This window comes from Ceratotherium simum, chromosome 15, assembly GCF_057802395.1.
Source record: "Ceratotherium simum simum isolate JZ-2026a chromosome 15, ASM5780239v1, whole genome shotgun sequence".
Lineage (NCBI taxonomy): Eukaryota > Metazoa > Chordata > Mammalia > Perissodactyla > Rhinocerotidae > Ceratotherium > Ceratotherium simum.
In genome coordinates this window covers 58,482,374-58,510,373 of record NC_141914.1, presented here as the reverse complement: position 1 = coordinate 58,510,373, position 28,000 = coordinate 58,482,374, and the positions used below count along the sequence as shown (strand labels likewise).

General features: G+C 40.2%; 1 protein-coding gene and 1 pseudogene across 3 annotated transcripts; one reads left to right on the top strand and one right to left on the bottom strand.

Moving 5' to 3' along the window:
• Nucleotides 1-14: 14 nt before the first annotated feature.
• Nucleotides 15-27,199, bottom strand: SPTSSB (serine palmitoyltransferase small subunit B). Of its 3 annotated transcripts, XM_014783224.2 has the most exons (3): nt 26,338-27,196; nt 16,784-16,874; nt 15-1,001 (listed from the first exon to the last, which is right to left on the bottom strand). In XM_014783224.2, exon 3 carries the CDS (start codon nt 967-969, stop codon nt 739-741), a length of 231 nt encoding a protein of 76 aa, XP_014638710.1. In that variant the 5' UTR covers nt 970-1,001; nt 16,784-16,874; nt 26,338-27,196; the 3' UTR covers nt 15-738. The 3 variants fall into 3 exon arrangements, with proteins under 3 accessions (XP_014638710.1, XP_087296213.1, XP_087296214.1); XM_087440087.1 differs by lacking the exon at nt 16,784-16,874 and having other exon boundaries at nt 26,338-27,199; XM_087440088.1 differs by lacking the exons at nt 16,784-16,874; nt 26,338-27,196 and adding an exon at nt 10,496-11,108.
• Nucleotides 27,142-27,908, top strand: LOC147915220 (uncharacterized; annotated as a pseudogene).
• The last annotated feature ends 92 nt before the right edge of the window (nt 27,909-28,000 follow it).

Below are 28,000 nucleotides of genomic sequence, written 5' to 3'. Positions count from 1 at the left end.
GGCAAGACAGCATCACAAGTCACAATATCTGAATTTACTTTGATTATATTTTGTTTCTTACACTTAAAAATTATTTTGTATTATAATACTTACTGGGTTATCTAAAATCAACATTGTTGATTTTAAACTATTATAAAGCCAGACTTTTAGAGGCATTTAAAACAATTCCTTAACCATGTCTGAAAGGAGATAATTGCCTCCAGCCTATTCTTTAGTACTTGAAGTAAAAGAAGTTTAGGTATCAGTAATTTACTAGAAAATAAGACTTTAGGGGGCCCATATAATTTATTCACATCTTTTTACATATTGTAAACAAGGATAGGATACTTTTGACAGTAGCCTATGAACAAATTTTAAAAAATATATCCCTTACAATAGAATAGGTACCAAGGGAGCATTTTAATTACGATTCTGGTAGGTCTCTTATGAGCCTACTTTCCAGAAAAACTTTATATGAAATTTCCTGATTAAAAAAAAACTAAAGTCATAGATTTAAGTTGAGAGAATATGGTATGTGAGGTAAGGTCATGGTAATATCTATGGTCTGATGCACAATGTAGCATGTACAAAAGAACCTAAAGAGACATCTATCTCAAATTTCAGGCAAGATATAAGAGTGCATAGAGAAGAGAGAGCTTTTCAGATCAGATAGTTAAAGAAGACACAGTATTCACCTAAATCGGTAAGTTGTAAGCAACATATACATATGCAATGCCAATCCACAGAATGCAAACAAGATCAATTAGAAATTGTACTGTGATAGCCACACATTTTGGAGAAAAATTCCCAAGCCAGGCGAATGTGGATTGGGATAAAAACGTAGGCGGTGTACACCACCATAGCAAAAATGGTTAGTAAGATGGTATTGAACATGGATTGCTCCCAGGGCTCCAAGACAGCACAGCAGCTAATGATTTGGTATTGATAGTAGAGCCAGGAGAAATAGTCCTTCACACGCCTGAAATCCATGGTTGGCTCCTTCAAGCTGCAGAAAGTTTGTCCTGTTAAAGAAGGTAATAGATTAGAAGAAAAATCAAATAAGGAAGTGAACACAGACTCTTCTTAGATTTTCATGATCTCAGCATGTTAAAACCTTTCAAAGAATGTTAACGATCCTTGAATGGACTATTAATGTGAATATTATATAGAATTAATAAATAATATATTAATCATAGGAATTAATAATATTTCCACCACTACTACTAATTTATTACTAGAATTAATAGCAACATTATTAATAACAGTAACATTTATCTAAAAATGATAATTGCTAGTAATAACTCTAGTGATAATATCTAAAAATTGAGGCTGACCACATTTTCTTTATCCACGTATACACTGAGATAAAAGTGAATTTTCTATTTCCTACAACATATATTCTGGAAGATTTAAAGCGTGATGTACAGAAAAGTGTTAATATAGTAAGCCTGAGGCTACTTTCTTTATAAGGGCCTGCCTGCAAGTTTGGCCCTTGGCTGGCATCTGGAAACTTGGCTTTTGGAATGTTCTCTCCATTCCCTAATGGATAAGAATGAGTTACTATGCCTAGACTATGCAAACACTATAATTTATCGTGAACACCTGCTTTTTTCTAGGAGTCTGGAATTTTGGTAATTGCCAGGCAAAGGGTGACCAGCCCTAATAAAAAGCCTGCTGCCATGGGCTTCCCTGGGCAGAAACATTGCACATGCATCACTGCACTTTTTGCTGGTAGAGAAAGGAGCATGCTTGATGTATCTACTCATGGGAGGGAGAGAGCATCGGAAGCCTGTAAATGGATTTCCTCAGACTCCACCTCTGTCTTTCTTCCTTGATGATCCTGTTATATGTATATCCTTTTGCTGTAATAAACCTAAGCTGTGAGCACAAATATATGTTGAGTCCCGTGAGTCTTTCTAGTGAGTCACTGAACATGTGGGTGATCTTGGGGACCTCCAAAACAAATGAGAAGCCCAAAGTGTTCCTTTGGATGGTCATTTGGTTTTTGGGTAGAGAACTTATGAAAACCAGACAAAAAAGTTTTGTTTTGAAAACCATACAAATGTTTTGTTGGCCTCAGATAGGACCATAGTTATAACCACATGTAAAACTTCCTAGAAAGAAGAGCATCTGTCAATTCTTAAAGATTCTTGGGAAGATTTTGCAGACTTTCATAGACATGATGGGTGTCTATGAGGATATAAACTGACCTGTGCCTGTTCTGCTTACTCCTAAGAACATAATGGTGCCACATCATCTAAGTCCACTTTGATAACTTTTTCTGTTCAAATCACAGTTAAGTTTTTTTGAAGATCATTTATCTCTTCTGACCTGAAAATGTCTCTCTTTTCTTTTATTCTCTTTTGAGTAAAAGCAAGATGTTTTTGCTCCATAAGACTGTGGACTCCTCAGGCTATGGGGAGATCCATGATCCTAACGCCTTGCACAAAGATGGTCATCAGTAAATACTTGCTGAATGAATGAGTCAATGAATGAATGACAAGTAACCAACTTAAATAATTATATACTGATCAACAGAGTCCCAACCTAAGTAGGATGTGGTTAACTATTGTTGACTTTCAACAGCGTGGCTTTGTTAATAAGTAACTCTTTCTGATAAGGATAATTTCCACAAAAACTTAAAATGGAAAGTCTTTGTGTTACCACGTCTTGATTTTCTGTAATAATGGCCAAGATAATCCAAATAAATAGATAACACAAACTGAAGTTGTTTTACTTTCCTATGAAAAGAAAAGTCAGCCTCCCTTCTTTCCTAGAAGCTAGAGTGGGAACTAAGTAATTGGATTTACATGCCTTTCCTGGTAGGTGGACCTCGGTGAGAAGTTATCTCCAACATTCTTTTTTCATTCCTAGCTCTGGTTGTAGAGAAAGAGCAAAGGCCAATAGGGTAAGGTCTTGGAGGAAATGATGACAGAAGGAGAAATAGTTTCAGTGAGTGATATTATCCAGGAAACCAAGATTTTCCACTGATAGGCCGAAACAGAGTAAATTAGAAGTTATCACTATTTGAGCTTTTAGGCTGTCCCACTAGACAACTGTATATTTCAAACTAAACTTAATTTTAAAAATCTCATTTTTAAATTTAAAACTGCTACCCACCCTTGCTTCCTCTTAATTACCTAGACAGAATTTGGGGCAGGGCCAGGTAACTGATCAGAAGCGTGAGGGTCCTTTCATCAGGTATTAAGTTCCAGGCTGTCCTGGGTGAAGGAGGGAGAAAGATGGCTCAGACAGACACAGACTCTCCCCTTAGGAAGGGTGGTCCAGTTGGGGAAACAGGTAGCAATCAAATAACATATACAAATGTTTAACTATCAAGTACATTATGCCCTAAAGGAAAAAGCAGTACATAAGGGGCTGTAGGAAACCTGATCCAGTCTGAGCATGCCTCTGAGGAAGAGATATTTGAGATGGGATCCAAGGGATGATCCAAGTCAAACAGATAAGATGTGTTGTCAGGTGGGGAGAATGGCCATGACAGAGGGGTCAACTGTGTATGCAGAAGTTAGAGGTGGGAAGGAGCCTCATAGGTGGCCCAAGGAGGCAGGGAAAGGAGCACAGAGATCTGGGGAGGGAGGCTGGGAGTATGAGAAAACTGAGGAGGAGGGAATGGCCAGAGTGAGGCCAAGCACTCAGGGCCTAGCTGGATAGGCTAGGCCAGGTATTTTGTCTTTATCTTGTGAGTGATGGGGCTCCAAGGGTTTTTAACAGGGGAATGCTGCGGTGGGTTTGAAAGGATGAGGCTCTAAGCTCATAGGGACACGCTGCCTTCCCTGCCTTCCAAAGCCCAGTTGAAATGGTTTTGAATACCAATTTTTTCAGAAAATCTAGGCCTCTGCTCTCCCATGAGTGTCACTCAATCAGAATCAACCTGAAAATCTGTTTAAAATATTCTAAACACTCATTTCACTTTTATAAATAAGATAAATTACTCACTTAGAAATATCATTGACTTTTAAAAATGCACTAAATAATTGCCTGGACATTGCTTTCTGTTCTGAAATTAAATTTCCTGCTTGAGCACCCCCAGTGGACACCTTGATTGCAGCCTTGTGAGAGACCCTGAGCCAAAGGCACTCAACAAAGTTGTGCCCAGATTCCTGAGCCATAGAAACTGAGATAGTCAATGTTCACTGTTTTAAGCTGGAAAAGTGAGTAAGTCAATCAGTCAAGGAAACGACAGATCTAAAGCATACAACATGCTTTACACGAAGGTGGACACCTGGTAAGACCTTGGTCACAGACTGCTAATGATTTGAAGAATTAAGATTAAAAAATTGTTTTCTTGCCAGTTTCTACAGTCCCCTGAATCACTTCCCAGCTAGCTAGTTCTGACACATAAAAAGTGCTCTTATTCTCACCCCTCACTTCAGTCTCAAGAAGTCTAAGAATCAGTCAATAAAAAACATTGATTTCTCTCCTTTCTTTGATTCTCTTTTCCCTTACTGATGAAAAGCAATTTTAAGGATTGTTTATTCATTGTTTCTTATTATGAAAAGGTGAGAAGAGAGAGAGTTGGTTATTACTGGTAAACCATCTGCTACAACCTATTGTTAGAATATGCACTATGTTTAGGTTCTGGATGTGCTTAGGTAATATATTTCTACTTCCGTTTGAGTTCATTTTTTAATCTCCTAGGGGACTACATGCAGGATTACTTTTAAAAAACCACTCTAGACAATTTAAGATGAGTAATGTGGGTAGGAGAATTCATTCACTCATTCAACAAATACATTTTGAGTACTACTCTGTGGTTTCTTCTGAATAGTAATGGCTTCAGAAGGAATCTGTCCCCAAACAGCACTGCAGAGAGGAGATGCTCTTCTAAGCAGCAGCAAACTGGACCATGTAACAAACACGTAGTGAGGGGCCAGGAATGAGCACTAAAGGGGAGGAAAGGATGTGGAAAGATGCTAAGACGGAAGCTAGCAGAAGAGGCTGAATTTGGGGAAATAAGATGACAGAAATGCCATGACATTAATTATCTATAGGTAACCTAGAACTAGAAGACAGCAAACATATTAAGGTCTTAATTTTTCACAGTGAAATTTGAAATTAATTTGCCTACTTCCTTAAAGACCATACCCCAGCACAGCTAAAATGCCATACCCCAGCACAGCTAAACAGAGAACTTAAAATGTTTACTTTATTTAAGCACACCATTAATCTCTTTGTTTTAAGTTATGTGTTTTTAAAACATGATTTCGTGTATATGAAGGGAGTAGTTTACTTGTTTCTTTTTTAAAAAATTTTCCCTCTAAACTTGATGATTTTGAAAACCCTCTTAGATCTTTAATGAGGTTGTGCATTCAAAGGTGGCATTGCCTAGGCTGATAGTGGTATGTCTTCAGGGGCACAGTGGCCTGGATGGGTATGACTCTAACAGCTGAAGCTGTGTGGTGATTCCGTCAGGTGAACGGGCAGAGCCTGGAGCCCCTGTGGAACACAAAGATTTGAAGCCCCCTGTAAGAAGTGGAGGGGGGGTGGGCAGAGATCAGCACTGTTACCTGGAGGAATGGATTGTGAAGCCTGAGGAAAGGCTTTCTCTGGGCCATTGTTTTAAAAACTGATAAAGTCTCTTTCTTTAGGAGGACCAGTGTAGGACATTCTAAGATGCCTAATTGATTTGATTTTTCAGAGTTCTCTAGTAATAATAACAAAACAATTTATGTTTTCATAGGATTATTTGTAGTTTAGAAAGTGCTTTTATTGCATTTACATAATGCAGAGCATGGTTTTGGGACTAAAGATAGACATTGGTTCAAGTTCTGATTCCTCTACTTACCGGCTGTGTGACCTTGGCCCAGTTACTTACTTGTTCTGGGCCTCAATTTCGTCACCTGTAAAGTGGAGATAATAATCCCTACTGTTTAGGGTTGCTGTGAGGATTAGCAGAAATTGCTTGAAGATTAGCAAGCAAAGAATCAATTCAAGAGATTTGCATATGGAGGAAGTACATAGATAGGAAGATAGAATCTAACCTCTCTCTCTTCTTTTTATTTATTGAAAATAAGTATTGACATGCTGGTAATTGCACTAGGAACTGGAGATTCCATGGTGACTAAGACAGTCATGGCCATTGCCCTCAAGGATTATAATTCAACTGAGTGTATTCTACCAATATACATTTTAGATAATATTTACCATATGTATTAGGTAGCTAAAGCAGAATCTTAGAATGTTAGTGGCTGGATAGACTGTAGAGATCTCCCAGACCAAATCACTCATTTTAAAGAAAAAGACCAAGCCTATGGGGCTAACATTGAATTGATATTAAATTGGTTGACATTAAATTGGTTTGTTAAACCGAATTGAAGTGACTGGACCAGGTGGGGAATACCTTGTGTTTTACGAATGGACAATGAATGAAAGAAGTAGAAATTCCAATGGAGGTTTTCTATCGTCTTCAAAGACTCAAAGTTGAGCAAGGACAATGGAATCAGGTGTGTAGGATATCTGGAAGGTCTCAGCCCCACCCTCTCTGTTTCCCCAGACTCTACTCTTCCCTCACTCAAGACTCTTTCCTGAAACCCCACAGTTCAGATTCTTCTCTAAACAGGTCTGAATGCCTGTTTATTGCAGATATTACTGGGAACTGGCAAAAGCTAACGTTCCTGTCAGTAATGTACATCTTAGCATGGATAAAAGACCAAAAGCAGTGTTTTTCCAGGTTGAGGGGAGGAAGAAGGAGAAGGATTATGAGAGTCTTGGGAACCAGAGGGAGAGACTGAATCCTAAAGGGAATCCAGTGAATGAGTAGGGACTCACGAGTGGGGAGACTGGAAAATAGTAAGGACTTGGAAGTCTCCTCAGAAGTTATCTCATAATTGATTGGAGGATAAGTGACTATTTTTTTATTTCAGAATGTCATTGCCCTTTTATCAACAGGTAATGATTTCTTCTCTCACTAGATTTGTGTACAGCAGGGAAGGAGATAAAGTTTCATCTCCTCTCCCAGAATGAGAGGGAGAAGACTTGGGACTTATGATCCACATGACTCAGGTGCAGGACTTAGTTCTGGCCTGAACAGAGAAGAAAGTTAGAATAAATAGACCACGTGTTCACATGAACCCACATGTATGAGTCACGAAACCAGAGCGCTGAGGGGAACCTTGCAGGGAAGTCACACAAGTAGAGGTTGGGCTGGTTCAGGAAGCTCTGTGCTGCTGTTTCTGTCCACGGCAACAGGAGCGGTGGAAAGTTAGGCAACTACAATGAAAGATGAGTGGTAGGTGATTTGGTGGGGTGGAATTTACCTCAGGAAAACTGCATAAAATTTGATCCTGCAGCCCTCCTCTGCCTAAAGAAAGTACTGCAAATTACTGGATTTCTCAGTAAGGGATTTCCCTTTCTAAACCTTAGCTAAAAATGAATCTTCCTTCCTGGGGAAAAAAACCCTAACACATTTTGGTTTAAATTTACTTTAAAACATCAGAATCTGGGCCTGAAGAGAAAAGTCAGAAGGACCTGCAATTGATTTTGGGTTAACTCTTTCTCAACTTATTTTGGAATTCTACATCAATCACTCAGCTTTTTTTTGTGCTTCACGTTTGGAACCTGAAAAGCTGAGAAGTGAAAAAAGTGTCCTGCCTGCTGCAGAGAGAGATGCTGTATCTAAAAAGAGACTGTGTCTGTGTTCAGAATTAGCTTTCTTTGGAAAGAACTCAATATGACTTACTCAAGTTCAAGCCTGCCTTCATTCAAAACAGGAGCAGAGTGATTACCTTCCAAAGAGGATGGTATTGAAAGGGGGATAAAAAAGAGTAAATTTACAGTGGAGAAGACTGATAAGCACTACCTCAGCCAGCTGATCAAGGCCAACATCAACAGTGATAAATCATGTTGATAGTATGAATCCACGATATCACGGCATGAAAATGACACTTCACCTCTGTGGTCTTTCTCCCAATAACCAGTAACCATAGGCTAATCATGAGAAAAAACATCAGACAAATTCCAACAGAGGTGCATTCTACAAAATACCTGACCAGTACGCCTTAAAACTCTCAAGGTCATCAGAAAAAAGCAAAGTGAAAAACTGTCACAGCCCAGAGGAGCCTAAGGAAACATGACAGCTAAATGTAATGACTTATCCTGGTGGAATCCTGGCACAGAAAAAGGGTATTAGGTAAAAACTAAGGAAATCTGAGTGAAGTTTTAGCTTTAATTAATAATAGTGTATCAATATTGGCTCATTAATTTTAACACACGTGTCATACTAGTGTAATGTTAACGGGGGAAACTGGGTGCAGGGTATGTGGGAACTCTCTATACTATCCTCTCAATTTTTCTGTATGTTTAAAACTGTTCTAAACAATAACATCTATTAAAAATTTTGGAAGGCAACAAAATAATTAGGAAAGTCTTGAAAGGCCCTGAGTTATCCCTATTCCAAACTCCAGTGAACTTAGCTTATGCTGTTCTGCCCTTCAGGAAAACTCTTGCACATAACTCTGAACACAGTTAAATAATACCCATCCATAAAAGCTTGGCTTTCAAACATTTTAAAACACAATAGAGAGGACAAGTACATTTTACATTGTGATCCAGCCATATAACTGAAACAAACATCTCTCAAAATCATACTCTGTGGTGGTACATGTTGATATTTTCTTTTCTTTTCTGTTCTATTTGATTCAATTAAATTCTACTGTATTCTTTGTTATTCTCTTCTCTCATTAAAAAACACCACAATTGTGAGCTACCACCTTGATTTCTTAACTCGCAAATTGCAACCTGCAGTTGGAAAAACCCTACTTTAAGGCTTAAGTGCCAGCTTCTCTATGATGTCTCTGCACTGTTCAATATGGAGGCCACTAGTCACACGTGGCTCATGGCTACCATACTGGACAGAATGGATATAGAATATTTCCATCAATGCAGAAAATTTTATTGGGCAGTGCTGTGTACTCTCTCCATTTCTTGCTTGGACTAATGAAATAGCCCACCAACTTGTTTCCTTTCACCTTACAATCTTCCATGCTGCTGCTGGAATTAACTTTCTAAAATTACAGATTCATTTCACTGCTTGAAACCTTCAATGGCTCTCCATTTCCTGTGAAATGAAACATTCATTTAAGGCCCTTCACGGTGTGATTTCTCGACCTCTCCAGCATCATCTCTGAACTCTCCTCCTAAATGCCATTCACTCTTAAATTTCCACGTTTTTGTTCATCTTCTTTTCTTTTCTAGAAATGTCCTTGTGCCCCTTCTCTTCTAGATAAAATCCTATTTACTTTCAAGACCTAGGTCCTATATTCTTTCTTCTATGAAACGTTCTCAAGAGACCATCCCTTCCAAGGAAAAGAAATTGCTTTCTTTTATGTGATACCACTGCAGCAACGTTTCAGCACTTACGTTGTATTATAATTAGCCATGTACAATCTCTTTCCTTACTAGACTATGAGGTCTTTGAATACTGGGAATATGCTGCAGTCATCTCTTTATCCCCAGTGCCTGGAATGTGGGATACTTGTATGCTGGCTGGTGAGCTGGTTGGCTGGCTGGCTAACTGACTGGATTGTAAGGTTGTTGAGGGCAGGGAGCACACTTGTATTTATTTAATAATTCCATAGCACAATGTGTGGCACATAAAAGGTACTTATGAATTCTCATTGTCTGCTTTCAGGCAATGAGTTTTAGACAGATTGTTTTCTGCAAATTCAGTACAATCCGTCTTTTTGTAGGATGGAAGGGAACTAGTACTAAAATTTTTTTTAATATAATAAATGCTTTTTAATTTTCTCATACTGTTAAAAGTTCATGGACTCTGTGGGGAATAAAAAACACTTGTGAAGTGGTTTTAAATCTCATTAAAATGGCTTTTACAATGCTTACTCTAGGTAAATAATAATTTAAGATTGATAGGTAGAAAAGTGGTTCTAATGGAAAAAATTCCAGGATGGGAACATCTGGAGACCTGAATTCTATTGCAACTTTTTTCTTTTCTTTGCTTTTCTTTGCTTTGCTTTTCTCTTCTCTTTACTCTTTTCTTTTTTTAAATTCATTCACTCATTCATTCATTTCACTTGGTGTCCTTGGGCAAGTTCCAAAGGTGTGTCACAGCTTCTCTGTGTAAAATGAAGATAATTGATAATTGCCTCTAAGTCTGTCTCATGGATGTGGTAAGGAGTGGAGGTATAGGTTGTGAGCTCTTTAGAAGTAATTGTAATAGTCATAGTAATAGTAGTGTTTATTATTGTTCCTTGTGGATTGGCACAACTTTCAACTATTTGCAGGATTTTACTAAATTATAGAGTCAAAGAGTCTTTGTGGAATATTTTATAATGATTACCTCAACAATGGGGTGTTTTGTATATTTTGTAGGAAAAAAACCTCAGCCCTTATTTATGTTTGCTGGTTGAATTGCCTAGTACATTAAAAAATAATAATAAAACAATGCATGTATACAGCCGTTAGCACAAACCGCTACTTGAAAGGCATTGCAATCTCTAAACAAATTTTCAAATGTGTCTTGGACATGGCCACCACGTACCATTGTGTGGGCTGTGCACTGCACAACCTTATGTGATGGTTCTTGTCTTGGGGACCTAATCACAAGCTGCTTCTTTATGTGAACACCATTTGATTCCCAAAGATACAAAGTTCGTATGATTAATGGCAAAACCTCATACTGTGTCCATGTAAGAATCGGGCACGACAGTAGTTTCTTGGCTTCCCAGTTTCCAGATATCTTGCACTAGGTTTTCTGTGAGTGACTCCAGTGTTTTCTGTGCCCCACAGAAAGTTCCATCCTTGCTTAATATTTTCCTGGGAATTTCCTTTCCATCTTAGAATACTCTCCAGCCATCCTTTGGCAAGCAATTCCTCATGCTCGTACCAGGGTGAATATTAGAAGTCAGACCAGAAGTGATGGATTTGGAGTCCAAGTCTTTAGAGGGAGCTAAAAAAATCAACTTAAAAGTTTGTGATGAATCAAAGCCAGAGAAGAAAACCAAACAACCACAGGGCAATTAAGGAATTTTCTTTACACTTTCATGAATTATTGGACAATTCGACAGACTCTGCAGACAGGAAGAAACAAACAGTTGTAAGTCAAAGCATGCTTTTAGGCAACTAAGTTACTCTAACTTTTATAATCTTGTACTTAGAAATGAATTACTGAAATAATGTCCTAAAAGGAAAAAATTCTGACTGACAATTTAGCCAAGTTGTTGGTACAGTGTCAGTTTGAGTTATACACAAGAGCAGTGTTTTTGTGGCTATCTGAACCAACCTTATTGCCTCCAAGTTTCACCAACGCTAACAAAGGCAGAAAAACAGAGATCATGTATTTCCAGCCCAACTATCAACTGAGGCCACTGGGCAACACGGCGTGTGTGGAGTAACTGTAATTTTAAAGCAGTCCTTGTTTTTTGGCATTTTCTGACAGACTCCAGAGGGATTTATGAATGAAAGACTTCTGGCTGGGAAAGAAAATTTGGAATTTGACTTTAACAGAAAATTTCATAAAAATTTAGGAAACACTAAGTTCAGATTAGATCAATCTCAATGTTATATGTCTATCAAAAAGAAGATATATATTTTAAAACTAAAAAAGAGCAGCAAGTACGTTAATGTTGAGTAGATCTTATGAATAGGAAGAGAAATTTGTAACGGGGATAATATACCTTGTCTTCTGCCTGGTGTCTTTCATTTACTCACAGGGAAACAGGGCAAGTACCCCTGTTTGTTTCTGCCAATATCGGAGTGGAGAGTAGGGCTTCTGGGCCAGGTTTCTAACTACAATGTCATTTCTTAGGATGAGCCTCTTGATTACTATTTTATTTAAAAAAGGAAACCCTGTTATCCTATATGAAGGAAAGAGAAAATAATATAGCTTCTGGGTAGCTTTTTCCTTCTAAAGATATTGTTCCCAGGGCCTGCCAAGTTGTTTTTAGAAGTAAAAAGTAACCAGAGAGCAACACTAACAGTGGCCTTAAAGTCATTAATAAAATCCTTTTTAAAAAGTCATTAAATATACACACATGTTAAAGCAGCATTATTCACAATAGCCAAAAGACGGAAGCAACCCAAATGTCCATCGACTGATGATTGGATATACAAAATGTAGTACATACACACAACGGAATACTATTCATCCTTAAAAATAAGGAAATTCTGACACGTGCTACAACATGGATGAATCTTGAGGACATTATGCTAAGTGAAATAAGCTAGTCACAGAAAGACAAATACTGTGTGATTCCACTTATATGAGATATCTAAAGTAGTCAAATGCAGAGGCAAGGCAGAATGGTGGTGATCAGGGGCTGGAGGAAGGGGGAAATTGGGAGTTGTTCAATGGGTATAGAGTTTCAGTTTTGCAAGATGTAAACATTCTGGAGACTGGTTGCACAACAATGTGAATATACTTAACACTACTGAACTGTACATTTAAAAATGGTTAAGATGGTAAATTTTTATGTTAGGTATATTTTACTGCAATTAAAATTTTTTAAATATCAATGATTAACTCTAAAAATTCTGAAGGACTGAAATTTAAAAATATACTTTAAAATGGCCTGAATAATATTTTTAAAAAGTCATTGAGATTCTCAATTTGTAGAGGGGCATTACTAGTCTAGCAAAATCACATAGATGTACCATCCAAAGCTGACTAAAGAAATAACCCCAAAGGTCTTCAAATAATAATTATGGCATTCCAGTTGGGGTTCCCTTCTTGGTTTCAGGATATAAGAGGAAAATTAGAGACTGCCAACCTACAAAGAACCTTCTGAGAGGAGGATTGACCTGTTTAGGTTTATTCTTGGCATCAGTGAAATTCTAGTAGCTTAATCTCCTACAGTACTTGTGGGAATTATAAATTCTATGATATATGTACCTGTTTTTGACAAAGATGTGAAATAAGGGGTTCATAAGATCCCAATACCCAGAGCACTTAAAGGAGAATAAGAGTGGAAAGTTGCTGAAACTACTTTTCTTTTTTTTTTAAATAATTTTATTTATTTATTTATTTTTCCCCCCAAAGCCCCAGTAGATAGCTGTGTGTCATAGCTGCACATCCTTCTAGTCGCTGTATGTGGGACGCATCCTCAGCATGGCCGGAGAAGCAGTGCGTCGGTGCGCGCCCGGGGTCCGAACCCGGGCCGCCAGCAGCGGAGCGTGCGCACTTAACCGCTAAGCCATGGGGCCGGCCCTGAAACTACTTTTCTACTATCATTACAAATCCATTTCCTGGCAATGGTATTCCATGCACATCATTACACTTCTGCCTTTCTCTTTTCTTTCCAAGCTCTTGGCCATCAAACCCACAATTTGGTAAAGGAACTACCTGCTTACTGCTTGTTTCTAAGGACTCGGTTTTCTTAGGAGCTGGAAGCCTGACCATGAAAAATTAAGCCTTTATTTCATTCTTACCTGTCGTCATTATATTTGATGTGTCTTCAGAAACAGAAGACATTTTTCCAAGGGACAATTTGAAGTCAAGGAAGCTGAGTTACTGCAATACTGATTTGTCAAAAGCATACCTGCTGAACATTTGTTCCCAGAGTTCTGCCAAAGAAAATCTGGTTGCAAAGGCAGCTGGTCAACCAAAGCTCTTTCAATAGTATTTTCTAATACTAATTTTCTGTTTTCTTTGCCAATTTTTTTGGTAACACTGAATAGATTTGCTCATAAAACTTTTTGTTTATTTTTCTGTCCTTCTTCCTCCTCTTCTTCCTCCTTCTTATTCTTCCGGCTTATTCTTTATTTCTTATGACACTGTCTAGAAACCTTCTGATAATGAGGTCAGGGTCTTTCTTATTTTGGTGACCAGCAACACTGAACTTTCATAGGTGTGATTTTTGTGACAACAGTAATATAGGCTGTTGCTTTTTCATTGCCCTCAACTGACCTGCTTCTGTATCTCAGTGATTACTGCTTTTAGGGAAATGAGTGGAGAGCTAGGTTGACTCCAGGGGGCATGGAGATACACACAGCGTTGTTGAGGTGCTCTCTGCCAATCCCCAGATCAAGCAACATTTCCCTACTGGGCTGGTTAGCATTCTAGGTCAGCTAGTTTCTGGGGTGGGAAGTAGAGGGAGAAGGAGGACGTGAGAAGGGAAAGGCAGGAGTTTGGAGAGTTATGTCAAAACATGTTGTTGCTTTTAGGCAATTAAATTACTCTAAGTAGATTTTGTAATTTTGTACTTAGAAGTGAGTTACTTAAATGATATACTAAAAGAAAAAGGTCTCACTGACATTTTAGCCAAGTGGATTTCTCACTCTCTTGGGAAGAACAGTGTGGACATATTACTGCTGGCTTCATTCTCTTTCACCTCCTTCAAAGTGCGTGGCTGCCTGCATGCTTCTAGCGAAAAGTGGAGAAATGCTGAGCTCCAAGTTTGTTCTTTTAAATGGGTAACAATTGTTTGTTTCATAAGAACTTTGTTGATTCTCACATAAATGTGGAGAAGACTAATGGCAACTGGGCATATTAAGAAAAATATTTTTAACCAACAGATTTTGTGAACAATTTACCTATAGGCCTAAACTGGGTGAGATGAAATATTCTTTTCTCTCTTTGAATAAATGTGGGCTTGTTTGTCAAGAATACCAGAGAGAATCTCCCAAGACATAAAAATATTCGGATTAAGATATTGTGGTGGGTTGAATGGCGGCCCCCCAAAAGATACGTCCACATCCTGGAACCTGTGAATGTGACCTTATTGGGGAAAAGGGTGTCTGTAGATGTAATTAAGTTACAGATCTTGGTAAGAGATCATCCTGGATTACCCATGTCTGTCCTAAATCCAATGACAAGTGACCTCAGGAGAGACACAGAGAGGAAGGCCGTGCAAAGGAAGAGGCAGAGGCTGGAGGTATGTAGCCATAAACCAAAAAACACCTGCAGCCACCAGAAGCTGGAAGAGGCAAGGGAGGATTTTCCCCTAGAGCCGTTGGAGGGAGCACAGCCCTGCTGACACTTTGATTTCAGATTTCTAGCCTCCAGAACTATCTAAGAATAAATTTCTCTTGTTTGAAGCCACCAATGTTGTGGTACTTTGGTATAGCAGCCCTAGGAAACAAATTCAGATTTCTTCCTTGAAAACACTAGAATGTTAAAATGTAGAAGTCTCTTCAGGTAACAGAAACAGCATTTAAGTACCACTGTGGCAGGCACTTGCTAGATGCTTAACTTGAATGATTCTTATTTTAAAGATGAAGAAACCGAGGCCCTATGGAGGTGACCATGTGGGGAGCTGGGTGAGAATCCTGCTGAGAGGTGGCATGGTGAGTGATTATGAGCCCTGGCTCTGGATCCCGTCTGGGTTTGCTCCTGGCTAAGCTACTCAACCAGTGACTCAATTTCCTCAACTGGAAAATAGGAATGATAATAGAACTTCATTCATTTGATTCTAGAAAGATTAAAAAGTGTCAAGTATTTAGAATAATACATAGGAAGGTCTAAATGAATGTTCACTGTCATGATTACTACACACTATGCTAATAGACTAATACACCATTGCTGAGGCTATGAATACCAGGCAAAGAATACAAGAGAATGAGACCATTTTTAAGGCAGAAGATGTGAACTTTATCAGTTATTAAATTAGAAGCCACTTTTAGAGAGCTTATTCTTCAGAATGTTTATCCAGTTCTGGTGTGGCTGTCATAAAGGAGATAAAATATATATCACCTCATTTCAAAGAGGAGGAAACCGAGGCTGTTAAGTTTTTGTACTTTGCTTATTGTCAGGAGCCAAGGAGGAAACAATGCTGGGGTGAGTCCTAGGACTCCCTCACTCGAGTGGGCTCTCCCTCTCACCCCGGACTGCCTCCTAGAACACTGCTCCAGGGTGCTAAGGGTCCAACGAGTATCTTTGAATTAGTAATTAAATCAAGCCTCGTTATCAGTAACTTGAAAGTAATATTGGAGCCTCCCCAACTATTTTGAAATGAAGACATTGTTGCCAACTGTTTCAGAACCATAAATCTCTTAAAACGTTGTAGCAAAAGGGAAGGATAAAGAAACAATCATTCAGAAGATAAATCTATTTCTTTTGGTTCACACCTCCGACTCTTTTTTCCACTTACTATAGATTTAATAAAAGTGGGCAGGCAGCTAGTGGTCATCTACGTTTCTTTCATTTTGCTATTTCCTTTTCTTTCTTTCTTGGGGAAAAAAAAAAAGAAACAAAGAAAATGAATGTCCTGTGATGAACACTGACCATCCTCATTTTCATTGTTAACATTTTTGAAAGAAAATGTTTTCATTTTATCACATTTCTCTCTTAATTTGTCCTATCTGGTTAATTAAATTCTTATTAAAACATTTACTTCTCTCTTGTATCAAAGGTCTTCCAGGATAAGATGCTGCTCCGTTTAAATAAAGTATGAAGGCTGCCGAAACAGAAGCAGCCTTTAACCAGCAGACCATACATAAGGTAGCAGCTGATGCCCCGCAGTCCTGACGTGGCACAGGCACTGGGATTGGCCAGAGCTTCTTACCCTGGAACTGGGTGGGGGTGTGGGGCATCAATGAACCCGTTGAAACGTTTGCAAATTTTACATAAACATTTTTCTGCATAGACTTTAAAGGATCCTGTAATGTGTGTAAGCTAAGCACCACTGTTTCAAGGCCTTATTACTAAAGCTAATTGCTACATTTTACTCCTTTGTAACATCTTAAATGCCATTATAATACCAAGTACATAATAAATGTTTGTTGGTTGCTTAAGTGAGAACCAGAAGCTTCATCTTGTTAAAGATGTCATCTTCTAATCAAAAGAGTCAGATTTCTAAAAGCGTGACTCCATGATATAATCAGAAGAATTTACCTGCCTACGAGGGTCCAGGTCTGAGTTTTCGTCCTTGATCCTCCACGGAATGATCCTATGTGAATTACTTATCACTAGGGGGCTGTTTCATCTGTGAAATAAAGATCTGAATTAAATAAACCCAAAGATTCCCTCAAACTTTAAAACAATTCTGTTACACGTAAAAGATTATTAAACCTCTTAGATGGAAGATCTCCCACAAAATTCTAGAATGTATTATAAAAACACAGCATGACAAGCTAGCCTTATTTTAAAAATTTTTAGAGATGGCTACAGTTTGAGGACATGCCATTGACTAGTGACTTCCCAATCTACTCTGAGGACTATAAGTGCCACATTACCATCAATGGAAGGTTGAGGGGAGGCCCCAGCTGGGACAAAGGGACAGAGGCTAAGAGCCCTCCACCTTGCTTCTCAGAGGAGTCTGTTTGTAGAAAATATTTCTTGGTTTTAATTAGTCTCTGTTGATATGCATGGGGGATTAAAAAAAAGGGAAAAAGAGATTAAGTTAATCACTGTATTTAAAAATCTGTCTTTGAAAAAGCACTGGAAACAAAGTCAGAAGCCCTAAGGCTTGTTTCCTATTGTGTCATTTATTAGCTGTGTCACATCAGGCAAGTCAGATAGTCTTTCTGAATCTTTGTCCTCACATATAGAATGATGATAGTATCTTATTCACAGGGTAGTTGTAAGAATTAAATGAAATAATGTTTGGGAAAGTGTTCTGTAATTGGTGAAGCATCATAAAGATGGTCAGTGGGTCTTGTGTGCTGAGCCCCAGCGCTCTGCCTTTTGTCCTGACCATTGTAGCATCTTTGTCCATCTGAATTAAGTCATAGAAAGTATGGGTGACCAAATCTGCAGATGTACCCAAGTTGTAGGGTAGAGTTATAAAAGATTTAGCAGATTACAGAGTTCCAAGAACAACTGATGATAAAACTTCAGAGGAAACATAAAGTCTTATCTTCAGTTCAAAAAGTCAATTGTCCAAGGGTAAGATGGGGAAAATGTGGCCTACGATCAGTTCAAGTAAAAAAGACCAAGGAATTTTACTTCAAGTTCATTATGAGCCAACAGTCTTGTGAAATGGTTGGCAAATAAATAAATAAGTGATCCAATCATCTTAGTCCATTTGGGCTGTTATAACAAAATACCACAGACTGGGTAGCTTATAAACAACAGAAATTTGTTTCTCGCAGTTCTGGAGACTGGAAGTCCAAGATCAAGGAGCCAGCATGAAGTCTCCATCGTCATGACCTAATGATCTCCCAGAGGCCCCACCTCCTAAGACCACCTCCTTGGGGGGTTAGGATTCAACATATGAATTTTGGGGAGACATGTAACATCAATATTCTTATGTATTTATAGAAGTACTGTGCCACAGATGAGAAAAGGGGGCCATAGCTCTGTGCTTTGATTAGCATCCTTCTTCTAGCTGTTAAAAATGGTCACTCCAGCAAGTTGAGCACATCCATAGGAAGCTAGATAGAGAAAGTCTGGCAGGTTTCCAGTGGGAAACGTTGTGAGAAGATTTTGGGGGAAGAATGAGTCATGGAGCTCTTGAAAGATCTAAAAGGTTTTAAATGGTGTTACAGGTTGTCATGAGGGGAAGGTTTGGAATTGTTTTATTGTTCTCAGAGGTGACTCTCAGGAAAAACTTCAAACAATGGAGCTATCTAAAGGGGAAGGGGTTGCCTGGTTGAAGTAGTGAGAATTTCATTGGGGAAACTTCACGCAGAGGCTGGACAACACCTTCTCAGGGTTGTTATCAATCAGGAGGAAGGTTTTAAGAAGAGATTACTAAGATTCATCAAATCTAAGATCCTATTTCTACAATAGAATTCAATATCCCACTGGAGAATGATTTGCTTCATTAATTTTTTTTTTCCCAGTAATAAAAGAGTATCGGTTTTGAAATTGGTAACCTGGAGTATGCCATTGTGTGATATTCAGGATGTTGTTTAACCTTGTGAACATCAGTTGTGTCACCACTAACATGGAGATGAGTAATTATTTCTGCATTGTTGTGAAGATTACACAACACAACACCGGTAAAGGATGCTTAATGGTGGCTGGTCTTAGTAAGACCTCAAAGATGGTAACTTTTATCACAATTATTATGTGTTCCTCTTATTTTCTACATGCATTTTTATTTCCTCTCCTAAGAGCTTCCTTTCAAGTGACTCTGTTGAATCTTTCAGAGACGTATGTTGTAACCCCATGAGTCCAGGAGAAAGAATTCATCCCAAAGTTCATGGGGGTACCATATCACCTATTTTGTATTTGCATCAGTGTTTGTTTCCTCCTAAATGGAGGAAACCTGTGGAACAACATTTTTGTCCTAAATTATAACCTGATTTTCCAGTCCATCAAAACCAGAACTAGGCCAACCTGATTGATTTTTTTCTTTGTTTAAAGTTTTAGGCAATAAAACATCCTATTAAAAATTTAAGGACTGAGCTCTCCCTGTGGAGTAGATAAAGTATCTGCAGACTCGAGGAATAAAAAGAGTTGCTAACTGAAGTATTGGGGCCAGTTACATAGTCTTTCTTTTTTTTTCTTTTTTTTTTGTGAGGAAGATCAGCCCTGAGCTAACATCCGTGCCAAACCTCCTCTTTTTGCTGAGGAAGACCGGCTCTGAGCTAACATCTATTGCCAATCCTCCTTCTTTTTTCCCCCCCTGAAGTCCCAGTAGATAGTTGTATGTCATAGTTGCACATCCTTCTGGTTGCTGTATGTGGGACGCGGCCTCAGCATGGCCGGAGAAGTGGTGCGTCGGTGCGCGCCCAGGATCCGAACCCGGGCCGCCAGTAGCGGAGCGCGCACACTTAACCGCTAAGCCACGGGGCTGGCCCTACATATTCTTTCTATGCCTAATTTTTTCTATCAATAAAGTGACTCTAAGCTAATTTTACTTAAAAAATACTCTTTAACGGATGAGTTAATAAAGGAGAAACAGTTTACTATTCTTAAAAGATAAAAAAACATGAGATTCCCCCATGGCTAGGGAAGAGGCCAAGTGAATTCTTGCTGATAGAAGCAGAGGGAAACATTAAAGTTAGCTTTCCATAGGCTGGTCACAGGTTGGAATTTCATCTCACTTAGAAGGAAATAGATAACTGCATATGAGGAGGCACTATGACAATTCTGACTAAAGGTCTTAAAGAGAGGATTATTTGATTTTCAAAAGAAAGATAATATAACAGGTTTAGATAAGACTTGACTTTAAATAAATTTTTTTTTTCACTTTTCTTTCTTTTTCTGCATCAGTGAACATTTACTGATGCTTATTGGGCATGACATTCTATGAGGCACAAGTATGTTCCAGAACAGAGATGAACTGTACTTTGGCTATCTGTGGGGGGATGTGGGTGTGAGAGCAGTAGAGGTATTATTGGCCCAGAAAAGTTGCTTTGGATACGCCATCTTGAGCTTTTTTTCCTTCTTTCTTTTTCTAGTCCTTTTAATTTTCTTGTACAATATCCTACTTATATTCATTCCCAAATTCTCTTCTTAGTCTTTTCAAAGATCTTGAACACAAAGTGATAACTTTAGCTTGGAATTCCTAACTGACATCCTTTGATCTTATAATGGAGCTGAAAGGGCAGGGATGTAATATTCGAAACAGCAAACTGTCACCCAGAAAACTGCCATTCTGTATTGGTAATAATAGCAGATATTTATGGAGAAACTTATGTCCCAGAACTTTGCTAACCACTTTATATGTATAACCTTATGCAGTTCACTTAACACCACTATAATGGAGACACTATTTCTATACCCATTTTACAAATGAGGAAACTGAGTTATTGGGAAATTTACAAACTGACCCAAAGTCTCAGAGCCAAGGTAGAGCACATGCTCTTAACCACTCTGCCAGACTGCCTGGCCATGCAAAGAGCTCTGATCATAACCTGACAAATCATCCATCCATCCGTCCATCCACCCATCCGTCCACCCATCCATCCATCCAATTAAATACTCAGCAAGCATGTACTAGGGATATAAACTATGAGTAAGACAGACATGGTCACTCTCCTTAGGCCACTTTCTAGAGAGGAGGAGGGACAGTTCTGCAAGCATCCCCATCCCTGTGATAAGTGCAATAACAGGGAAGTGTAGACTACTCTGGGGCATAGAAGGAGGCTCTAACCCAGTCTAGATGGGGGTGTCAGGATAAGCAGGTCAAAAGTTCTTGTCGTCATCACTGTGTGCTTCAACTATTTTGTTGCAAAAAGCATATAATGTAACCTGTAGAAAGAAAGGTCTTTGAAGCAAGGTCTTCCTCTGTGTTGTTCCCCCAGTGCTTGGCATATAGTGGCTACTCAGTTAAAATCTGTTGACCAAATGAATGGGAATTCTAATGCTCCATAGTAACTCCCTTGTGACAGGGAGTCTTTTGACTTGTTTCTAACTTGACTCTGAACATTCTTAAAGATAAATGTTCCCTTTTGACTTTAAAAAATCAAGTTGCTGCTCCCTTTTAAGCCATTTTCTAAAAGCTCTATTCCAGGACAGCTGTCACACCCATTATATTTTACTAGAACAATGTATCCTCAGGTGTCTTTTAAACCAGGTGCCCCCTTTTTTCCAGTTGATCTGTGAGATTCCATGCTCTGTTCTGCAGTTTGAAAGATCTGTTCCCCCTTCACCTGGAAAATTGTCTTCCCCTCAACCTCTCTCTCACCCTCTCACTTTTCAAAATGTGTTAACTTTGGGGAAGCAGCTCTTAATTATTTATCACAGAATCCTCTGGCAGACTGTAAGAATCCAGGCCAAAGTGAGAGAGAGCAAGGCCAAAAGAAAACCGAACGCCTGGGCGAATGATTTCTCTCAACAAGAGCTTCTGTTATCATAAGGCGGTGTTCTATTTAGGTTGTCGTTCTTAGAGCAGGTATAGGTTACATCTTCCTTGTGCCTGCTTGGAATGTGTTGGGGCTAATAGAATATTTTTCACAGTGAAACAGCAGCAAATCCAAGGTAGCAAAGTAATGCTGATGGGAAGGGGAAACCAAAGTAAAGGGGAGGAGAGGGGATCTTGGAGCTGGTCATCCTTCTGGCCGATCCCAGAGTCACCGCGGCCAGGTCTGTGCATGACCTTTACATTATCTAATCACATAATTTTATTTCCTAGCCTTATGCCACAGTTCAAAATTGTACATCATTCCTCCTTTCCCTGCTTAATTTTTCTCCAGAGACCTGAATTTTTCATACACTATATAATTCACCCATTATTATTTTTTTAATGTCTGATGTCCCCTCCAGAATTTAAGCTCCTCAAGGGCAGGAATTTTTGTCTGTTTTGTTTATTACTCATCCAGAGCCTACAATTGTCCTGGTACAGGGTAGATGCACAATAAGTATCTGTTGAATAAATGAATTATTGATCTCCATCAAAGCAATATTAATAAATAATAACTACAATCAAGTTTTTCCTACATGTATTTAATTTGTAGACAACTAGTTGGACATTTAAAATTATTTTATAGAAATATTATAATTGGACAAAATATGATAATAGGACCCCTACAAAAGCTTTGATGGTCAAAAACCACATGGAACCCATTTTCATCAGCACGGTATGCTTTGTGCTGGTAAGAATGGACAATCTTGGGGTTTCCTGACACTGGTAGACTTACTTGAATCCCTAAAGCTGAGGGTATGGTTTGGCTCAGTGTACTCATAACTGTCCCTGGCAACAAGCTCAGGTGCTGCTTACCACTCCCATGAAACTCGGAGACTCACTAATTTCATATTCCCATTTCTGGACAAAGCATTATTCCAGGGTTCCTAGTACAAGATCAGGCAGTTTATAGGAACTCAAAACATCAAAGATGAATAGATGTTACTAATTATTTGGGAGCTTCTCCTGTGTTTGAGATTGTTATAATCACAGGAGATACTTCTCAGCAAAGACATCTCAGCGTGCTCTAAGGACCACAGTGGCTGCGCCAGCTGTTCCTTCCCCCAAGACTCCTACTGCCGGGGCCAATCTCGTGTGAGTGAAGCCTGGCTAATCTGAGTGGCAGACAAGTACACTTTTGGCTGAGATTCAGGTAACCTCCCTCTCTCACCAGTGTGGCCTCTCTCAACAATTGGCCTGAAGAACTGATAAAGAACTGATTTATCTAGAAGCAGGAGGAACAAATGACCTCACTGGGCTTGGATTAATATAATGAGTGGGTGAGTCCAAGAAGATAAAGCATTGCAAGCTAATTCTCTATAGGACTGCATTAATGACATTTGACTTGTTTCTTAACAGAGGAAAGCTTGAGCAGGTGTGTAAACATATGCACATCACATAGCTGTATAACACCTGTGCCACTCTTAATTATTTCATGTATTTCAATATGGCCTTGGGAAAAAGCCTCATGTAAAGTCTTGGTCTAGAGGTACACGGGGATTCATGAACTCCAAGTTCTAAACCCATCTGTTCTTTTAATAACTTGGATAATTTATAAAAAACAGTTTTATTGGGATATAATTCACACACCATATAATTCACCCATTTAAAGTACACAAGTCAATGGTTTTTAGTATACTCACAGTTATGCAACCATTACCAGTCAATTTTAGACCATTTTCATCACCCCAAAAAGACACCTTGTACCTGTTAGCAGGCATTCCCCATTCCTCCCCAACTCCACCCTGCGACCCCAGCCATATGCAACCACTAATCTACTTTCTGTCTCTCTAGTTGTGCCTATTGTGGATATGTTGTCTAAATGGAATCATGCACTATGTGGTCTTCTTTCACTTAGCATAATCTTTTCAATGTTCATCCATGTCGTAGCACATATCAGTACTTCATTCCTTTTTATTGCTGAATAATATTCCATTGTTCCAGTCCATATCACATTTTATCCATCCATTCATCAGCCAATGAACACTTGGGTTGTTTTCACTTTTTGGCTATTGCGAATAATGCTGCTGTGAACATGTCTGTGCAAGTGCTTACATGGACATACGTTCTCAATTCTCTTGGATATATTCCTAGGAGTGGAATGGCTAGGTTATATGGTAACTCTACATTCAACTTTTTGAGGAGCTACCAAACTATCTTCCACAGCAACTCACCATTTTACATTCCCACCAGCAATATATGATGGTTCCAATTTCTCCACCTCCTCTCCAACAGTTGTTACTATCTGTCTTTTTGATTATAGCCATTTTGGTTGGTGTGAAGTGGTATCTTGTGGTTTTGCTCTTCATAATGACTAATGACTAATGACTGTGTAAGCACCTTTTCATGTGTTGATTGGCCGTTTGTGCATCTTCTCTGGAGAAATGTCTATTCAAACCCCTTGCCCATTTTTAAATGGGTTATTTGTCTTTTAGTTGTTGAGTTCTTCTTTTGCCTTAAGAATGGGGGAAGAGAGCCTCAGACCTCTCACCTGCTCTTGCCTAGAAGAGGGCTTCTGCAACACAAAGCTGGGGTGGGTGAAATGCTGATGGCCTGCTTTCCCAGGGATATACCACAGCCGTCGACTGGGCTCTGGGTTGAGAGGGAGCTCTGTGTCCTTGGCTGCACCCACCTAGAATGGAGCACCATCACACCCAGCTGGAGGGGATGGGAATGTGTGCTGTGGCTCAAATGCTACCAACTCTTGCTGTTCTTACTGAAATTTAGTAGATTGTCTTGAATAAAATTTTCTTCATTGTTGTATTTCCTCAGGACAATTTCCAGAGACTAAATAGTTGTTTATCTCTAATTTTCACCAGCTATTGTTGTTTTGCTAAGGAGTAGGTTCACAGAGCTCCTCACACCACCATTCTGGAAGCTGAGTCCATTTGGATGACTTTTTTTCTTTTTTGGTGAGAAAGATTGGCCCTGGGCTAACATCTGTGCCCATCTTCCTGTACTGTACATGGGACGCCACCACAGCATGGCTTGATAAGCCGTGCATAGGTCCATGCCCAGGGTCCGAACCTGCAAACCCCCAGCCGCCAAAGCGGAGCACGCAAACTTAACCACTACACCACTGGCCCAGCCCCCTCTCCCCATTTGGATGATTTTTAATGAAGATTTCGTATCTTGTATACTCCGTGGTAAAATAGTTTATGCCCACATAGTAGATATAGAATTACAAAGGATAGTTTTTACAAAAGTATTTGGAAATTTACAAACAGTGGATAAAGAAAACCAATTGAAGTTGACTACTGGTTGACTTCCAACTTCATATCCAGTCAAACCATTCTTAATTTATTGTTATTAAATAAATAGTTGTATAGAAATATTTGAATAATGAGGGTGACATGGCATTTCATATGAGAGTTTATTGTTGCTCCAGTAATCTATGTACAAAGCGATCACAGCCATTGAAACAGTCACATGATGCTTATTTTAAAAGCACAGGAATAATCCAGAGGTGAAAATCAAGTTATTAAAACCTCATTAAGTTTTTATGCATTAATCTAAAAAGTTCATGAGCAAAAATGACTACGTATCTCAATTTTCAATTCAAAAGAATTACCACACCACAACGTCTTTTAGAAAAACAAAAGACCTGCCCAGGTAGCACAAGCCGTTAAGCGCGCGCGCTCCGCTGCGGCAGCCTGGGGTTTGCGGGTTGGGATCCCAGGGACGCACCGGTGCGCCGCTTGTCGATCCATGCTGTGGCGGTGTCCCATACAAAGTAGAGGAAGATGGGCATGGATGTTAGTCCAGGGCCAGTCTTCCTCAGCAAAAAAAAGAGGAGGATTGGCAGATGTTAGCTCAGGGCCGATCTTCCTCACAAAAAAGAAAAACAACTTTTCCTACTTCCCTGATGCATTTATTCGTAGTTTTAGGGCTAAAATTTACATTTAACAATTCTTCAAATTCTTTATTTGATCATGGGCTGGGCTCATATGTTAATTGCCAACCAGTTGAATGTCGCCTTAGTTGAAACAGATCTAGAATCTCTGCTCATATCTAAAACCCTTCTCTAACCATTCTTCCACGTCCCCACCCCCACAGCAAAATTAACTATACCTTTGTCCTTGGGTTTAGAAGTCTGGTTACTTATAAATGATCACTTAAGCATCTCTGAGAAAATATGTACTGCTTAATAATCACGAGAAAATGTAAAAATGTATTCCTTGTTGGAAATTCTTCACTCTTTGGGCAGTTGACTTGTGTGTATTATTGCCTGAAGTAGCTTATGGGCAAAAAGTATTGTATAAGAGCATGAAACTAGATAAAGATGAATATTTAAGAATGAAACCAAGCACCTCCCAATGATATTTCCCTCAATAGTTGTTACACAAAGTTATTACACAATAGTTACTACACAATGATAAATAATGAAAGCAATTAAAGTAATTTTCTCTTCTTTAGGCTGGGAAAGTCTCAAAAATAAAGTTTGGCTTCTGTTGAGTCACACATCTTACTTCCTAACATAGTTAAAGGCAAATGGAAAAACCCATTCAATTCTTAAAATGTTAATGCAGTTAAATAATAAACTGATAAATTGTTTTAAATCTTAGTATTATTTTTTTCCCTTATAAAGACAGGAACTCTATCTTACCAAAGCTACTTTACGGTTCAAGCAGGTATTTTGGAAGATGCTTACCTCTCGGCTGGGTGTATCTTCCTGCGGCTTAGGTGAGCACCGGCGCTTTGGCTCCTCCCCAGCTGCTGCGAGCTTCCCACTGCGCTGGGCACCCGGGAGCCTCCCGAGTTAGGTGTTCGGCCCCGCCCTCCGCACTAGTGCTAAAACTCCAATTCTGCCAGACTGATTCCGGTGATTAATTATTGACAAAAGGAAAACACTCCCACTCCAACTTGTGTCCAAGCGCACTGCTCCCAGCGACTGCTTGCAGAAGAGAATGCCGGCTGCACCACTCCCCTCCCCCCTTGCTCTACGGTCCCAACTTCCCGCACGCTGCCACTCTCAGTCCTGGGCGATCAGGCTCGTCCTCGGAGGAATGCAGCCCAGCGACTTCTACATTTTTAAATTTGGTTTTCTGCAGCTCGTTAGCACTTCTTCGGGGACCAGCCTCTCAGGAGGGGGCGCTTTCCGGATGCAGGGAAAGCCGGGGCTCCGAGAGCAACGGAGGAGGCTAAGGCGTCGCTGTCACCTCCTGCTGCTGCAGTAAAACCCCGAGCCGCGGCGAGGATGGGGAGGAGGGGATAGGGAGGCGCCCCCCCCCTCGCTGGGGCTGGAGCCCCAACGCTACCAAAGGGGCACGTCCTTTGGTGGTGGTGGTGGCGGGGGGTGGCAAGGTGGAAGCTTTGAGGCTTTAGTCTAAGCCAACGTGAACCCGCCCAGGAAAAGCCTGGCCCAGCATCCATCCATCTGCAGACTTGGGCTAGGGGCGAAGCCCGGCGGACACTAAGCAGGACTGCGATCTGACACTCAGCAGCAGGCTGCGATATGAGCCCGGGGCTCCGGGCCGGGGTAGCAGTCGGCCAAGCAGGGGTCCCACTGCGTTTGTTTGCCAAAAACCGAAGAAAGCAAACCTTTTTAGCGTTGGCAGCTAATTTCGGTGCCTTTGAACGTGCAAAATGCCTCTCCCCTCCCCACTCCCTTCATCCCGCCACCTTCCCTCCGCTCCGTGGCTGGGAGGTTAATCGTTGAAAAACTGGACTCCCCCGGGAGAACAGATGGAAGGATCGTGGCCGGGGAACTTGTGTGTGCTCACTCACAAATGAAGAGAGTTCATTTGGGCCCGGACTGCGGCAGGAAGGCAAACTGGGTAAAAAGGGCTGGGAGGCGGCTCGGCGGCGCAGACGCGCGCGGCTCGGCGTGCCCAGCGCTCGGGCGCCGCGCGCGACTGTCTGCGCGATTGCCTCCCGGAGCAGGCGCGGGACCGCGAGCAGCACCCTCCCTGGAAACCCGCATCCAGAACACCCTCGATCCCTTCTCTACCGCGGGCAGAGCGCTTAGTTTTCACGCCGCGGCTGCTTGCTGAGAGCGCGGAGGGCCTCGAGGCTCCCAGCCCCGACATCTGCGTAGCCGAGGCTCTTTCTGCCCAAGACCCAGGGGCGTCCGGGCCAAAGCCTCTTTTGATTAATGCGCATTTGGGCAATATCTGCCAGTCAGCCCCCGCTGCCTAAGAAGGAGGCACCGCACATGCTGGGCCGGGGCTGATTGTGTTGAGGCGCAAATTTTAGCTTCTGGCAGGTTTCCGCTCATTTTCACAACACTCTTCCAGCAGGTTCCAAGCTGCCGGTGCTACGAAGAGGAAGACTCACGTTATTGGGCTGGGATTTCTCCATGCAGGAGGGAGGGT